Genomic DNA, 17,413 nt, shown 5'->3' with positions numbered 1-17,413 from the left:
GCAATGTGAGAGCTTGGATTCGGTCTGCCTGATTAAGTGAGGCGATGAGCACCTGCGGGCGGCTAGCAGCTTATGCGCCGCAGGTCACCGAAGACAGGCACGAATTAACACCAATAAGGCCTCCCCACAACACAGCAATGAGAGAGCTTGGATTCGGTCTGCCTGATTAAGGCGGTAAGCACCAGCAGGCGGCTCGACCAGAGCATGCGCTGCAGGGCACCGAACACAGGCACGCATCAGCGCCTAAAAACCTCCTCACAACGTGGCGAAGAGAGGACCCGGATTCGGTTTGCCTGATTGATAGGACTTGTAAGAACCTGTGGCAACTCTAGCAAGTAGAGCAGAATGTGTGCCGCGGGACACCGAAGACAGGCGCGTATCAACGCCAAAAAATAAAAAGAAAGGGGGATCTGTGGGGAGCAGCTCGGACTAGACTGTTACTGGAATTGAGACTTATTCTATGCACCTGCTCTCCCACAATATGGCGCTGGGAGAGAAGAAAACAGCTTCTACACAGCTGCCTCCAGTTCAACCAATAAACTGTAGGACTTGCTCCTGATTGGAGGAGAGCAGCGTACTCGGCGTGTGGGCAGCCGAGTTGGGATTGGCAGAGGAGGACTATAAAGGAGGAGAGAGACGGCATGCACCAGGAACATCTAAGGGGAACATCTAAGGGGAACACCTGTGCAGCCCCCGAGAGAGCCGGCCGGCGGTGTGCCGCTCCCCTGCGGAAGTGGGGAATGTGGCAGGGGGAACTGCCCTTCCACGGAGGTGGAAGGGATAGTAGCCAACCCGGGAAGAACCAGCAGCAAACCCGGGGAGGGCCGAGCAGACGAAAGAACAGCACAGGGTCCTGTGTCGTTCCTCCACGAAGAGGGGGAGCGACAAGTTTGAGTCCTGGCTGCTACAGGACCTCCAGCCACTTACTAAACTACATGTACACTGGGGAAAGAACCACCACACATTTCCAGTACGGGACTCAGCATCTAAACTGCCTGAGCCCGAGACTGGAAGCATCATCACGGACCCCTAGTGGACTGGGGGGCTTATGAAGTGCTGCCTAAAATAGGCCTCACAGTGGGCCTGCTGAATTTCCCAGGGGTCATTTCCTAGCCCCCAGCATGTACCTAGAACTAATTTGGGAGTTGGAGTAACACCAATGTGTCTTGGCCTGTGGGGTAAAGGTTATCAGTGAGGAAAGTCAAGTGGACAAGATGGTCATTTGTGATGACTATTTTTGTGTGTCAACTTGGCTTAGGCTATAGAGTCCCATTATTCAAACACTGGTCCAGGTGTTGCTATGAAGGTATATACTGTAGATGTGGTTAACACCACAATTGGTTTTGTTTTGTTTTTACAATTTATTTATTTATTTAAAAGGCAGAGTTAGAGAGAGGCAGAGGCAGAGAGAGAAAGATCTTCCATTTGCTCCCCAAATGGCTGCAAAAGCCAGGGCTGAGCCAGGCTGAAGCCAGGAGCCAGAAGCCTCTTCGAGGTCTCTAATATGCGTGCAGGGGCCCAAGTACTTGGGCCATCTTCTGCTGCTTTCCCAGGCACATTAGCAGGGATCTGGATTGGAAGCCAAGCAGCCAGGACTTTAACTGGTACCCATATAGGATGCCAGTGCTGCAGGTGGCAGCTTTACCTGCTACAATACAGCACCAGCCCCCTACAGTTTTTTTTTTTTTTTTTTTAAGATTTATTTATTGGCCGGCGCCGCAGCTCACTAGGCTAATCCTCCGCCTAGCGGCGCCGGCACACCGGGTTCTAGTCCCGGTTGGGGCGCCGGATTCTGTCCCGGCTGCCCCTCTTCCAGGCCAGCTCTCTGCTGTGGCCAGGGAGTGCAGTGGAGGATGGCCCAAGTGCTTGGGCCCTGCACCCCATGGGAGACCAGGATAAGTACCTGGCTCCTGCCATCGGATCAGCGCGGTGCGCTGGCCGCAGCGCACCGGCCGCGGCGGACATTGGAGGGTGAACCAACGGCAAAGGAAGAACTTTCTCTCTGTCTCTCTCTCTCTCTCACTGTCTACTCTGCCTGTCAAAAAAAAAAAAAAAGATTTATTTATTTATTTCAAAGTCAGTTACACAGAGAGGCAGGGTTGGGGGGAGAGGTCTTCCATCTGCTGGTTTACTCCCCAGTTGGTCCCAACGGTCAGAGCTGCACCAATCCAAAGCCAGGAGCCAGGAGCTTCTTCCAGGTCTCCTACACAGATGCAGTGGCCCAAGTGTTTCCGCTGCCTTCCCAGGCCACAGCAGAGAGCTGGATGGGAAGTGGAGCAGCCGGGACTCAAACTGATGCCCATATGGGATGCCAGCACTATAGGCGGTGGCTTTTCCTGCTATGCCACAGCACCAGCCCCGCCCCTACAGTTTTTTTAAGAAGAAATTATGGGGCCAGTGTTGTCACAGAGGGTAAAGCCAATACCTATGACACCAGTATCCCATATGGGTGTCAGTTCATGTTCCTGCTACTCTACTTCGAATCCATCTCCCTGCTAACGTGCCTGGGAAATCAGAAGATGGCCAAAGTGCTTCGGCCCCTGCCACCACCTATGTGAGAGACCTGGATGAAGCTCCTGGTTTGGCCTGGCACAGTGCTAACCATTGCAGCCATCTAGGGAATGAACCAGCAGATGGGAGATGTTTCTCCCAGTCTCTCCCTCTCTTTTTTTTAACTCTGACATTCAAATAAATAAATCTTTAAAATAAATGAAAGATCATCCTTGATGACCTGGGTGGGCCTCATCCAATCAGTTGAAGGCCTTAAGAGCAAGCTATGGTTTCCCTGAAAAAATTCTGCCTGTGGACTGCAGTGTCAGCTCCTGTTTTGTGAATGTCATACTTGCCTAACCAGTGCCCACAACTGTATGATCCAGCTCCTTGCCATATACAGAAAAACCACACAAAATGACCTAGTCAATTGCATGAGCCTTCACAACTGGCTACCAGGAACTGGGACTTGAGCAAAGTAGCCACAATGGGTGAAGCAGAGGCCCACAGCAGACTCCTGATTACCAAACTGACTAAACAGGCCTCCTCTGACAAGTGGCTCTGGCTCGAGGACTCAACATCAGTTTTGCTAGAACTTCTGAGACCTGCCCTGTAAGACTTTCTTTACTCACCTTCTTTCCTTCCTTGCTTCTCCAGAGGTCAGACATGCACCACAGTCTGACAGCTTTCCCAGACTCCTCCATCTCCTGCTCCATTTTCCTTTTCAGGCGTTCTATCCCTGGGGAAAAAAAAAGCCCTGTACCTGTAATCAAGGACCCAAACTACCACTCAGGGTAACGTTAAGATAGCGTGCTCACTGTTAAAGCACTGGCCCTCCCATTGGCAGGGTCGGAAATTCAACGTTAAGGGGCCAGCCTTGTGGCATAGCAGCTTAAGCTGCCACCTATAGCACCAGCACCTCATAAGGGTGCTGGTTTGAGTCCTGGTTACTCCTGATCCAGCTCCCTGCTAATGTGCCTGGGAAAGCAGCAGATGGCCCAATTGCTTGGGACTCTAAACCCCCATGGGAGACCCAGATGAAGCTCTGAGCTTTGGCCTGGCCCAGCCCTGGCTGTTGTGGCCAGCAGATGGCGGATACCCTTCTCTGTATCTCCTTCTCTCTGTGTGTGACTGCATTTCAAATAAAATCTTTTTTAAAAATGAGAACTTAAAAAAAAGAAATTCAACATTAAGACTGCAGCAGGATAACTAATACTCAAACAGTAGTACACTTACACTTTGTGTTTCTGTGTGGGTGCAAACTGTTGAAATCTTTACTTAATATATACTAAATCAATCTTCTGTATATAAAGATTGAAAAATGAATCTTGATGTGAATGGAAGGGGAGAGGGAGCGGGAGATGGGAGGGTTGCAGGTTGGAGGGAAGTATAGGGGGAAAAAAGCCACTCTAATCCATAAGCTGTACTTTGGAAATTTATATTTGCTAAATAAAGGTTTAAAAATTTTTTTAACTAAAAAAACAAAAAAAAAGACTGCAGCAGGGCCTGTGAACCAGTTCCTGCCAAATTCATAAGGGGCTGAGTGCTATAATAGAAACTAAGATTCAAAATGAGAAGGAACTACCAATCAGACCAGAGGTGTGCGATGGAGCTACCAGTGTTCCCACCTGAGCAAGAGCGGCTACGTGAAAAGCAAACCAAGCACAGAAGGTCGCCTGGCGTGTCTGCACACAAAACAGGAAGCTGACTAACCAAAGGTAGAAACAATCCTAACGTCCGTCCCAAGGAATGGAGAAACAAAGCGTGGTCTCTCAACAGGATATTATTGAGCCTTAAAACAGAGTGCAGTACTGATACATGCTATAACATGGATGAACCTAGAAAACATTATGCTTAGTGAAGGAAGCCAGACACAAAACGCCACTGCTGTGTGATTCCTGCTCTGTGGAGCATCCCAAACAGGCAAATCCATAGACACAGAAAGCAGATGGGTGGCTTCCAGGGACAGGGAGGATAGGGGTAATGGCACGTTATTGCTTAATAGGTATTAGGTTTTATTTGGGGACAATGTGAATGCTTCAAAACTAGACACAGGTGGTGTTTGCACAACATGGTGAATATAAGTGCCACTGAATTGCTTTGAATTGGTTAACTTTATGTTATCTGCATTTCACATCAATACAAAGAATTCCAAGGGAAAAAAGTATGTGGAAAAATATCTCAACCAAAAAAAGAAAAAGACAAGACATTTAAAGCTGTTTTCAAACAGGGTTTAGAGAGGGAGCTGGTTGTTCTTAAGAATCCCATCAGGCACTGGCGTTGTAGTGCAGTGGTAAGCTGCCTCCTGTGATGCTGGCATCTCAGATGAGCAACAGTTTTGAGCTGCAGCTGCTTCACTTCCGATCCAGTTCTCTGCTAAATGCGCCCAGCAAAGCAGTGAAAGATAGCCTGAGTACTTGGGTCCCCAAACCCATGTGGGAGACCTGGATGGAGTCCCTGGCTCCTGGCTTCAGCCTGGCCCAGCCCTGGCTGTTGTGGCCATTTGGGGAGTAAACCAGCAGATGGAAGATCTCTGTGTCTCTCCCTCCCTTCCTCTGTAACACTGCCTTTCAAATAAATAAAATTAATACTTAAAAAAAAAAGAATCCCATCACATTCACCTCCAGCTGTCTGAACCTAGTTAAACCACACTTCACTGCAGTTCTACCTTCTAACTGGAAGTCTTAGAATGCTGGGTTCTCAACATTGAAGACAAAGACTAGGCCTCTAGAATTGTCTGTAATTTTCCTTTTCTGGCAATTTCATCTCAAGCTGGGGGGGCTATGGGCCCCATGGCCAATTTATGAACGAAAATTCAGGACACGTTCTCTGTTAAGTTCCAAGTATATTTCCAGGGATGATGGATTGTACTAGAAAATGCAGGGTATCTGCCAATGAAACCACAGCCTTCTCAAGGACTCCACTACTCAAGGGATTTTTTAAAAATCAGCTCTAGAGATTTCATATGGAGAAGTAATGGCGTAGCTGAATCTGACTGCATTTTAGAAACACATTTCATTTCCAGATCTACCGAGCGGCTGAACTGGCTTCAGTGACGCCTACGCTCACTGAGATTTGAGGACTCCCGCTCCCGGGAGCTACGGGACTTCTTCTGTCTGTGAGATCGATCTCGGCTCCGACTTCTACTCCGATGGCTCCACCCATCCGAATGCCCATTGTGCCAGCTAGAACACGCGTCTGAGCTTCGTCCTTTGTCCCTATCCCTGTTCCTTTCTTCTCTGGCCTCTCTCCTGTCGGAGGACCTGTGCTCATGCTTGGATTTCTCCTTCTTCAGCTCCCTGGCCAGGTCCTCAACTCCACCGCGGGGGACAGTTCTGACCTCAGGGGAGACAGGGTAGTGCTTCCGTGCTTCCCTGGACTCCGACTTCGGCACCTTCTCGGAGCCCTTGGTGCTGCTTGTCTTAGGGCCAGGCTCATCCTTTTCCTTTATTGTCTTGCTTCTGGGCAAGGAAGAGGGAGATGGTTGCTCGACCAGTACTGTCCGGTCACTCTTCTCTTTCTCTTTCTCTTTCCGTCTTTTCTTTTTTTCCATTTTGTCTGGAGGAGAAGGGCGACAATCGGTAACAAAAGGGAAATAGAACTCCCTAAAGCCATGTCTTTCCTCTCCGTGTACGTGACATCCAGCAAAGGTAGACCAGTTTACCAATGCCTGCCTGCCGGGAGGGGAGCCCATGGGCAAGGAAAATAGGCTGGGCAGCAGCGTGAAGCCGTCACCCTGTGCTTCTGGGAAAGTGCCGCGGGGAAGCAACTTCGATGTCTGTCACCCGCAACGTCAAGTTGCTGGGCACGGCCATTCCCACTCCAGTCTCTCTCTGAAAACCACATGTCCAGATGCAGTCACAGTGGACTAGGGGTGAGGAGTTCAACGTGTCGATTCTGGGGAACACAATTCAACCCAGAACAGGAGTCTTCTGCTGACACCTCCCCTTCCCCAATTAAAATAAGGTCCCCCCACCTCTCCTTCGCATACTTATGACCCGATTATCAACCATCAATGAACTCTAGGAGGAACAGATGCTAAGACTGCCAAGTTTCTCTTGGGTTTGAATGTTTTACCTTTTTTGTGCTTTTTTATGGGTTTCTCTTCTTCAGAATCCTCAGATGAACTCGGTGAGGGGGTATTAACACCACAGCCCATCGCCTGGAGCTCTCTGGTCACATCGTCCATGTCTTCTGAGACTTTAGGAACCCGATAATTAGCCACATGATCTACCCGGATAGTTCTTCCTTTGATCTAAGAAAAACAGGCAGCGTCTCAAAAAGGCAGGCTTCATTTCAAACTGTCCAGCTGTTTGAACGCCATCTATTACCCTCTCTCTAATTCTATTACGGCGCAAACCGCCACAGCAGACCCACTCAACCAGTCTGAATCACTGCAGGTGTGCCTAGATGGTAACCCATTCAGCCTTTAGGGCAGCGGCAGCCAGCTGGGCCCGGGACAGTTGTACTAGCATTCTCATCGGCGTACCCCAGGGCGAGATACAAATACTTTCATGTGAACAAAGGCCGAGAAGCACTGCCCAGGAGCACAAGCATCACAGAGGACCATGAGAATTCAGAGGGACAGCAACCAACTGCCCCACTCTGTAATACCGTATCATTAGCTGTCCTGGAAAAGCCTGGCAGCTAGAAGGAATTCCTGAAGTCTAGCTTAAGCTCAGCACAGTCGTTAGGAGGAGGTAAAAGTGGACCAACAAGTAGAAAGGTGAGAGAAATGGAGAAAAGACCAATTTCTTCTTCTTAAGCTCTCATGCCTTGTTCTACCCTCACCATACCAGAACAATCAGCCTACATCGATTCCTGTGCTGTGAATCACAACTCCCACAGGGGAATCACAAAATTGCTCCTCACTTAAAATTCATTCTGGGACAGGAGTTGCAGTGCAATGGGTTAGGCCACCACCGGGCATGCCTATATCCCATATTGGAGTGCCTGTTTGGGTCTCAGCTGCTCTGCTCCTGATCCAGCTTCCTGCTAATGAGCCTGGAAAGGCAGCAGATGATAGCCCAGGAATTTGGGCTCTTGGCTGTGGCCTGACCCAGACCTGGCTGTTGTGGGCATTTGGGGAGCGAATCAGAGGATGGAAACACTTGTGTTTCTCTCTCAATGTCACTCTGCCTCTCAAATAAATATAAGTAAATCTTTTTTAAAAAAAATTCTATTTTCTGACAGATACAGACTTATTACATAGACGAATTAATTTGAAATTTGAAAAGCTTAACTTTTATTGTTCCAATTCAAGAACAGATTTTTATTCTGTTCTTTGGGCTTGAATACCTTCATCAACTATCCTATTCTCCATTCTGAAACATTTTTAGAAGCCTCCCTTTTATGGTAACTCCCTCTGGCTGCTGGCTCCCTTAAAAATTAAGCCTGGCACACTGCTCCACTCTGTTCTATAATCTCCAGCCACTCCGTACTGGCACAACCAGTGACAAATTCTCAAAGGCAGGAGTCACATCTGACCCTGAACAATGCTCACTCCAACTGAAGGGTCTTTGCTAAATGAGTGTAGGGATCATGTGGAGCACAGATAAACCTAACTTGTCCCATCCTCTTCTCTCAGCTCCAGGCCTCACTCGCAATGGGGGAGATGAGAGGAAAGAGAGAAGGGAAAAATCTCAGAATGAGTTTTTTGTAGAACTGGTCATCAGATTTTCACCAGAGAATTTCCAGGGCCCAGTGTGCTAGGGCACTGGAGACACATGACAGACAGACATGGCTGTGTCCTATGAGGCCCAACTCCACCAACATAGCACACATGGAAAAACACATTTGCTAGTCTCTTTGCTCTCCAGTGCACCAGAGATGAGGGCAGAGGGTGAAGAGGGAAAGGTGAAAAAATGCAGGATGGGATGGGCGGCAGGCATGTTCCTGGGGAGAAGGCTTGCTCACGTACGGGGGAAAGGAACAAGTCTTGACAGGGCCATGGGCCAACAGCATCATCTCCTGAATCACTTTCTGAAGAATGCCTCCACACCTCTGTAGTCCTTGCCACACACCCAGCTGCCCAGTACTGCCCCTGCACCTGTACGGATACACACACAGAGTCCAGCCAAATTCTGCTCACTAGGCATGCTCACCTTGATCCCATTAAAATTGTCAACAGCCAGAATCGTGCTCCTCTGGTCTTCATAGCAGAGGAAGCAGAAACCTTTGGATTTTCCAGTCTTCTTGTCCCGCACGAGATTAATGTTAACAACCTCCCCATATCTATTTATGTGAGAAAAGAGTAAGACATCATTGACTCAAAATGCAAAAATATTCAGACTGTTCATAATAAAACAAAATTCAACAATGTACTCCAGGCAGGAAACACATCTAGAACAAGGTAAGATAGAAAGGTTGAAAATAAAAAAAGACCAATTTAAAAAAGGAGTGGAAATACTAAGATTGAAGACAAATACAAGGCCAAATTAAAAACATTAAATGGGACTATGAGAGCATGAAAACTCTTTTACCTTGAAAAGGGTTCTAATATATAACAAAGGTATAAGTCATTAAGTTTTATGCATCAATTAAGAAATCCAAATTTTTGAAAAGCCAGTAGAAATACAAAAAGAAACTAATAAAACTATAAGAGATTCTAACACATCAGTAGGTTCGTAACAAAGTTAACAGAAATAAGATGAGAAAATAGACAATTGTATAATAACAATAAACATAATTAACATACCAATAATTATATTAAATATGAAACATCAGGCTAGTACATATATAGCTATTTTTGAAACCTACAAGAAGATGACAATTTCTTTTCAAGAATTCATGAACTGGCCGGCGCCGCGGCTCACTAGGCTAATCCTCTGCCTTGCGGCGCCGGCACACCGGGTTCTAGTCCCAGTCGGGGCACCGGATTCTGTCCCGGTTGCCCCTCTTCCAGGCCAGCTCTCTGCTGTGGCCAGGGAAGGCAGTGGAGGATGGCCCAAGTGCTTGGACCCTGCACCCCATGGGAGACCAGGAAAAGCACCTGGCTCCTGCCTTCAGATCAGCGCGGTGCGCCGGCCGCAGCGCGCTGGCCGCGGCAGCCATTGGAGGGTGAACCAACGGCAAAGGAAGACCTTTCTCTCTGTCTCTCTGTCTCTCACTGTCCACTCTGCCTGTCAAAAAAAAAAAGAATTCATGAACTTTGGATTAAAACAGACTACAGATTAGACCTCAATAAAGTTTGAAAATAGACCTCGATAAACTCCAAAAATTAGACTAGACTACGTTATCCAACCACAGTTACAGTGTTGGAAATAACGTTTTAAACAAAAAAAATACCCTACTAACAAGAACTTGGAACCTACTCTTCTAACCAGTAACCAGAAGAAAAGAGAGTAAAATAAAATAAAGCTAAAAGTCAGTGGTAGACTATTTAGAAAAGAACAAAAATACAAAGAATATACACCAAAATTTATAGGATGTGGTTAAAACCATACTCAGGAAAATCTATAACCTTAATGAATTTTGTTGTCTAAAAAACAGAAAATGAATATAAAATGAAAGCAAACTCATGAAAGACGGCTGCAATAAAGATAAAGCAGAAGTTAAATAGAAAAAAATCTAGGGGCCAGCATCCTAGTTCAGTGGGTTAAGCCTCCAGTTGCAACACCAGCATCCCATGTGAGTGCTGGGTCACGTTCCAATGCTCAGCTTCCAATCCAGCTCCCTGCTAATGTCCCTGGGAAAGCAGCAGGAGATGGTCCAAGTGCTTAGGTCCCTGCCACCCACGTGGAAGAGCTACAAGTTCCAGGCTCCTGGCTTGGGCCTGGCCCAGCCCCTGCCATTGAGGCCATTCAGGGAGTGACCCAGTAGATGGAAGATCTTTGTCTCTCCCCCACCCCCTACAGTAATTCTGCCTTTCAAATAAATAAATTTTAAAAATTTATCTTGCTCCTTACAAAAAGATAAATTCTAGATAAGTTAAAGCTCATATTATATGATGTTATATGATCACACACATCTTACATAATAGAAAATACTAGAGGTGATTAAACTAAGGTCAGAACTATTTAACGGCATATTAAGTATGGACCAAAGCAAATGAGATAAAACAGAAGAAATGAGAAAGAAGAAATAAAACTATTTCCACAGTTTATACATTAAAATATATATAGAAAACCCAAGAGAATGAATAATAAACTGATTTAAAAAACAAGCAGTATAATAATTCAGCAAACAGGAAATAAAGTTAAAAATCAATCATCTTCTTACATACAAACAATAATCCATTAGAAGATACAAGAGAAATCCCAGTTATAATAGCAACAAAAGATAAAATAGTTGGAAACACATTTAGCGACAAGCAATGTAGATAGCCTACATAAAGAAAATAAAAAAAAAAAAAACCTGGGTGAATATTTGGCATAGTGGTGAAGACGCCTGCATCCCATATCAAAGGGCCTGGGTTCAAATCCTGGCTCTGCTCTTCATTCTAGCTTCCCACTAGTGCACGCCCTGGAAGGCAGCAGGTGATGGGTTGATATCTTGGTTCCCTGCTATCCACCTGGAAACCTAGACTGAGTTCCAGGTTCCTGGCTTCAGCATGGCCCAGCCCCGGCTGTTGCAGGCATCTTGGGATTGAACTAGCAGATGAGAGATTGCTGTCTCTCTTTCAAATAAATTAAAAATTTTTTTATTTAAAAAAAAACTCCTGAAAGAAAGACAAAAACACAGATTTGAACAAATATAAAAAGACCCATTATTCCTGGATAAATGAATTAGCATCAAAAAGATATAAAAATTTCCAAGTAAATATATAAATGTAAAATAACTCCAATAAAAGTATAAGTTTTTCATTTCCTGCAGCCGGGTAAGTTGACGTTAAAGTTCTTGTGGGGAAAAAAAAATTAACATATAAGAACTGAAAAAAAAAACCTTTAAAAAAGAACAATGAGGAGAAATAAGCTAATCAGATAGTAAACACACTGAAAAGCTTCTAGAATAACATTGTACTGGCAAGTGATTAAACACAGCAGCAGAGCAGAAAAGAAAGCCAAGAAAGAGACTAATGTATATATGAAAAAAAATTACTATAAGATAGGATGGCATCTCAATTTTCTGGGGGAAAATATGACTTTTAATAATGGTTTGGGGACAAGTGGATAGCAATTTGAAAAAGGATTGAACTAGATTCATGCCTCACACTGTCAACCAGACTCTAAATTGGTCAGAGATTTCAATACACAAAATTGAAACCAAATACTAGAGAACATGGGTATGTGGGTGGGAGAAACACCTTCCAATTATGAGTCGCAATCCAGAAACAATAAAAGACATAAATCTGACCACATAAAAATAACACACTGAATAGAGATACCATGAAAGTCAATATGAAGAAGGCATTTGGGAAACGAACAAGCAGACAGCCAATCCCTCCCTGTTTCTTTCTTTCAATAAAATGAAAGTAAAGCAGTCATTTTTTTAAGTTTGTGGAAAAATTGAATTTAAAACAATTTGTTTTGAAATTCTTACATTTTTTCATAAGCCACATTCTCCACAAACTTTCTGAAGACCCCCTGGTATGTACACGTGAAGAGAAGAAATGACAAAGCCGATGTGGCAAAATGCTAACATCTGTAAAATCTAGGTGGAGGGGGCACAGGCATTCTTTATATTATTTTATAACTTTCATTGTTTTAAGCCTGAAATTGTTTCATAATTTAAAAACATTAAGATTTACTTTAGTTACCTGAAAGGCAGAGTGGCAGAAAAAGAGGGAGAAGGAGAGAGAGGGAGGGAGGGAGACGGAGAGGGAGAGAGGGAGAAAGAGGAGAGGGAGGGAGAAGGAGAGAGGGAGACAGGAACAGAGAGAAAAGAGGGAGAGGAGGAGGGAGGAAAGGGAGAGAGAGGGAAAGAGGGAGAGAGAGGAAGGGAGAGGGAGGGAAGGAGAGGGGAGGGGAGGGGCAGGGAGCAGGAGGCTCGTTTTCTTTCACTGAGGAAGCCACTGCGGTTGCATACAAACATTTACATATGATAATGTATACTGTAATATAACTTGTAATAGTAAATCATTGGAAATAATACCCAACATTATTTAAAAAAATAAAGATGAGGTCTTTATTTTATCTAAGCAGTAGAAGATGGCCCAAGTCTTTGGGCTCCTGCACCCACGTAGGAGACCCAGAAGAAGCTCCTGGCCCTGGCTTTGGATCGGCGCAGCTCTGGCCGTTGAGGCCCCATCTGGGGAGTGAACCAGCGGATGGAAGACCTCTCTCTCTCTGTCTCTACCTCTCTCTGTAACTCTGTCTTTCAAATAAAATAAATATTTTAAAAAAAAAGAAAGAAATATGCCAACATGTTAAGTTCTTCCTTTTTTTTTTTGACAGGCAGAGTGGACAGAGAGAGACAGACAGAAAAAAAGGTCTTCCTTTTCCGTTGGTTCACCCTCCAATGGCCCCTGTGGCCGGCGCACCGCACTGATCCAAAGCCAGGAGCCAGGTGCCTCTCCTGGTCTCCCATGCGGGTGCAGGGCCCAAGGACTTGGGCCATCCTCCACTGCACTCCCAGGCCACAGCAGAGAGCTGGACAGGAAGAGAAGCGACCAGGACAGAATCCAGTGCCCCGACCGGGACTAGAACCCCGTGTTCCGGCGCCACAGGCAGAGGATAAGCCTAGTGAGCCGCGGTGCCGGCCAAGTTCTTCCTTAAAAGTACATTCTACATTCTTCTTTACACTTTTTGCTTTGTGTTCAAGGTTCTAAAACAACTACACATTTTTTTGATAATTTTTTTTAATAGACATCACTGCCTTTTTTTAAGATTTATTTATTTATTTGAAAGGCAGAGTTTCAGAGAGGCAGAAGCAGAGAGAGAGAAAGAGAGGTCTTCCATCTACTGGTTCACTCCCCAAATGGCCACAACAGCAGGAGCTGGGCCGATCCAAAGCCAGGAGCCAGGAGCTTCTTCCAGGTCCCCGGCATAAGTACAGGGCCCAAGGGACTTGAGCCATCTTCTACTGCTTTCCCAGGCCATGGCAGAGAGCTGGATTGGAAGTGGAGCAGTTGCGATTTGAACTGGCACCCATTTGGAAAGCTAGCACTGCAGCCGGTAGTCCCACCTGCTACACCACAGCACTGGCCCCAATAATTTCCCTAAAATGCATTTTGGGAAAGCCATCATTATCAGTGGCCGAGGCAATCTTCATGGAGAGAATGTATAGACAGAAGAGAGAACTAGAATAAACATACAGACTAGCAGAGCACCACTCAGTGCAAGTAAAAATAAAAACAGCTCCAAGATGAAGGCTGGATCAGGTAAAGGTACCCACAAAGGGACAGAAACTACAGTCTGCACATGCCCAGAACTTGCCAACACCCAGAAGTTAGAGGTGGCAGACTCTTCCCTGCCAGGACCCATGGCCTCTCTGGGCTGCCCAGGCCCTCCACCAACGGCCTTCCTCTCACGTGTGTTCGCCAATTCCTTTCCCATGGTTGGCTGACCAATCACTTGGCCAGGGCTGTCTGCCTACCGGATGCCCCAACCATCCCACCACAGCAATCCCTCTGCCAGGTTCACAGCCCATGTTTGCTTACCCGGCCCTTCCTCTATGGTCCTCTGCCTATACTTGCTGTGCGACTTCTCTGCTTCTGGAGGATACACAACCCAGAGGCCATGGCCCTCTGCTCCTGTGAGCTGCCAAGACCTTCTGGCCCTGTGGATTGTCTAACCACTCTGTTTAGCTCCGGGGTTGTGTATCAGCCACCAAGGCCCTCTCCTATCAGGTGCTTCCACCAGTACAAGCTACCAGCACCCTTTACCATCAGGTGCTACTGATTCATGCCCTCGGCAGAAAGAATATATGAGCCTCCTATTCATTCTCGTTGCTCATGGGCCACTCTCAAGCTCTCAGTACAGACAATGGCTCTGCTCACTAACTTTACACTCATCTAGAAAGAATACAAGCTACCACCTAAACATTCTGGTTTTCCCAGATTCCTCTGTGCTTTGCCCTAATTCTACAGTGTCACAGAAGTGAGAGCTCAGAAGGAACCCGTGATCATGGGTTACCCCCAGTCTGCAGGAGCCCAAGAAAGTGGGCCAACATGAGATCTTCCTGGGAGTTCAATCTGTTTCTGTGTAGACCCAGGCTGAACAAGCCTCAGTGAAAATCCCCAAGACAGCTTTCAAATTATTCAACTTCTGGGGTCTTTCGTCATGTCCTGAGACTGATCTAGACTAATGCAAAAGTTCCAGCCCTCCACATTCAGGGATGCCATCAGCCTAGAATTAAAATATATGGCTTTTGTGATACATGCACAAAATGTATTATGAAAGTACACCACTTGGGGCCGGCGCTGTGGCTTAGCGGGTAAAGCCACCACCTGCAGTGCCAGCATCCCAGATGGGTGCTGGTTCGAGTCCTGGCTGCTCCACTTCCAATCCAGCTCTCTGCTATGGCCTTGAAAAGCAATAGAAGATGGCCCAAGTCCTTGGATCCTTGCACCCCACATGGGAGACCCAGAGGAAGTTCCTGGCATCAGATCAGTGCAACTCCAGCTGTGGCGGCCATCTGGGGAGTGAACCAGCGGATGGCAGACCTCTCTCTCTCTGCCTCTATAACTCCGCCTTTCAAATAAATAAATCATTTTTAAAGAAAGAAAAAGGAAATAAAAAGGAAAGTATACTACTTTGTTGACCCAGAAGGCAGGAAGTGAAATGGACTTACTGTGAGAATACACAAATGACATCCCCTTCAGTCAGTTCATAAGGAAGCCCTCCTAGAAGAGAAAAACATTTCAGTTTGAAATTTAGCAAATGACTCCTAAGTATCATTATCACTAGGTCGGGCACTGGGGATACAAAGAGTTAGCAGACTCCACCGTCAAAGAAATCAGTCTGATACAGTGACACAAGTATATATAAAAAAGACAGTAGTACAAAGGAGTGATTATTTTTGAGTGGAAAGGTCAGGTCACCACAAGCCAAACTCATCCGATCACTCAGTTCTCCTCACACTGAAAATCCTACGGACAAAGCAGTTTCTACCACAAAACTCTGCTTCTAAAACATACCTTAAATTTATTTTTTTTTAAGATTTATTTATGTATTTGAAAGTCAGAGTTACACAGAGAGAGGAGAGGCAGAGAGAGTCTTCCATCTGCTGGTTCACTCCCCAGATGGCTGTAATGGCCGGAGCTGCATCGATCCGAAGCCAGGAGCCAGGACCTTCTTCCCGGTCTCCCATGTAGGTGCAGGGGCCCAAGAACTTGGGCCATCTTCTACTGCTTTCCCAGGCCATAGCAGAGAGCTGGATCGGAAGTGGAGCAGCCGGGACTAGAACCGATGCCCATATGGGATGCCAGCACTGCAGGCAGCGGCTTTACCCACTACTCCACAGCACCGGCCCCCATACCTTGAACTAGTATGCTTATTTCCCCTGGTTTTATAGGTAACATCCAAAACCAATTTCAATATATCATTACCCCACCTCACACCTACAAAGGATCACACAGACTACTGTTAAGCATTTCATAGGAAACAATATCCCCTCCAAACCTCATCTTTAAAACTCAGGTGTTAGTACTTGCCTCAAAGGCTTCTTATAAGAATGAAATAAATGGTGAAATAACCCTGTTGAAGAGTCACACTGTAGAATTAGCGGCTGTGATTCAAAATGAACACAGGGATGGTAGTTTGGCCATGGACCAAAGACAGCTAGTTAGTTAAAGGAGGGGCATGAATTCTGAGGGAACGGGAAAGGTGTAGGGCAGTTAGGAGTAATATAGGATAATGGTGAGGACCATGAGTTTTAGAATTCCATACTTCCGTGGAGATCCATTAACGTCTCTGTGCCTCAGTTTTCTCACCTGTACAATGGGTGGATGAGACAACCACGGTCTCCGACAAAACAAGTGGCAAGACTGCTAGCACAGGGACATAAAAGTGGACGATAAATGTGCGGAGGAGTGAAAGGCAGAAATACTGAAAGGGACAAAAGTAGGCCAGGAGAGAATATAATACTGCAGAGGAAAAGACGTGCATCCTACCCAAAAAGATCCAGGCGCTGTCCTTGTACTCAGAGTGCCACGACACCTTTTCCGCTACCCCAAGCTGGACCTCCCGCTCATTCAGCTCGTTGATCAGCTTCACCTTAGTTAAAGGGCTGCACAAGGAAAAGCAGACATAGCTTAGTCCAGCCAAACTACCGGACTAGCCACTCTCTACTCTCCGCGCCTCTCCCGCCCCTCGGCCCTATAGACGGTCGACCACCCCAGCCCCGGTGGTCCACCCCAGAAAGCTGCTCCCCCAAACCCAAAGGGAAACTGAGGCCTTACTTCATTTCGCAGGCTTCCTCTATGCACCTAGGAGTCAGCTTCCGGATGGGGCTGCGCGGCGCATGCGCGACCCCGGCGCCGCGCGCCCAGAGGCGTAGGCAGTTTACGACGGAAGAAGTCGGCGGCGCGGGATTATGACGTCAGCGCTGTAGTGCGGAAGCGGCTTTTCAGCGCTCCGTGGAATTCCCACCTCTGAAAACGTAGTTTTGTCTAGTTCCTACCTTCCCTCTGTAAAATGGGGCAAGGGTCCGAGCCCGGGCTGTTACCGGAGCCCTGGCTCCTGATCGATGCCTAGCACTGATTATATTATCTCTGAGCGTTTACGTAATGAAGACTGGTTTGCTTAATGAAAACTGAGCAAGATTCTTTGTGTGGGGGGGACTTTAGTCCCAGCCCTCGCTCCCACTGCAAAGCCCTACAGGGATCTTCGCTCCCAGTCAGTTGTGCACACACAACCCCATCAAAGCGTCCCTGTTTAGGAGTTAGGGCAGAAAAATGAAGATAGGTAAAAGGTGTTACCGGTCACGAAAGGGAGGGCAGTTGCTGGAGCGAATCTCGTGAGTTCTTTCCTCAGCTTAGTATAGAAATAAAGAGCCGGGAAACAATTTGCAAAGAGGCAAAAACTTTTATTTGATTGGCAAG

The 17,413-nt window shown here is 46.5% G+C and overlaps 1 protein-coding gene across 11 annotated transcripts in view; it reads right to left on the bottom strand.

The window, feature by feature from the left end:
- RBMX2 (RNA binding motif protein X-linked 2) overlaps positions 1-16,958 on the bottom strand; it is a 52,189-nt gene extending 35,231 nt beyond the window's left edge. For 10 of the 11 annotated variants that reach the window (XR_016227746.1, XR_016227743.1, XR_016227744.1 and 7 more), the window contains exons 1-6: positions 16,772-16,958; positions 16,484-16,599; positions 15,163-15,214; positions 8,595-8,724; positions 6,568-6,745; positions 3,123-3,229 (exon numbers count right to left, since the gene is read on the bottom strand). Coding sequence is in view for 7 of the 11 variants with exons in the window: in XM_089323894.1 (XP_089180020.1) it covers positions 3,123-3,229; positions 6,568-6,745; positions 8,595-8,724; positions 15,163-15,214; positions 16,484-16,599; positions 16,772-16,776 (588 nt within the window). In the remaining 4 variants the exon portion in view is untranslated. Of the gene's footprint in view, positions 1-3,122; positions 3,230-4,484; positions 6,049-6,567; positions 6,746-8,594; positions 8,725-15,162; positions 15,215-16,483; positions 16,600-16,771 lie in introns of those variants that run through there. The other variant, XM_008273191.5, reaches the window with a different exon arrangement.
- Positions 16,959-17,413: the final 455 nt, after the last annotated feature.

Source organism: Oryctolagus cuniculus, chromosome X (assembly GCF_051225735.1).
Source record: "Oryctolagus cuniculus isolate XC-2025 breed Fujian yellow rabbit chromosome X, ASM5122573v1, whole genome shotgun sequence".
NCBI classification, from domain to species: domain Eukaryota; kingdom Metazoa; phylum Chordata; class Mammalia; order Lagomorpha; family Leporidae; genus Oryctolagus; species Oryctolagus cuniculus.
Note: the sequence above shows the minus strand (reverse complement) of the source record. Positions and strands in the feature narration are given on the sequence as shown.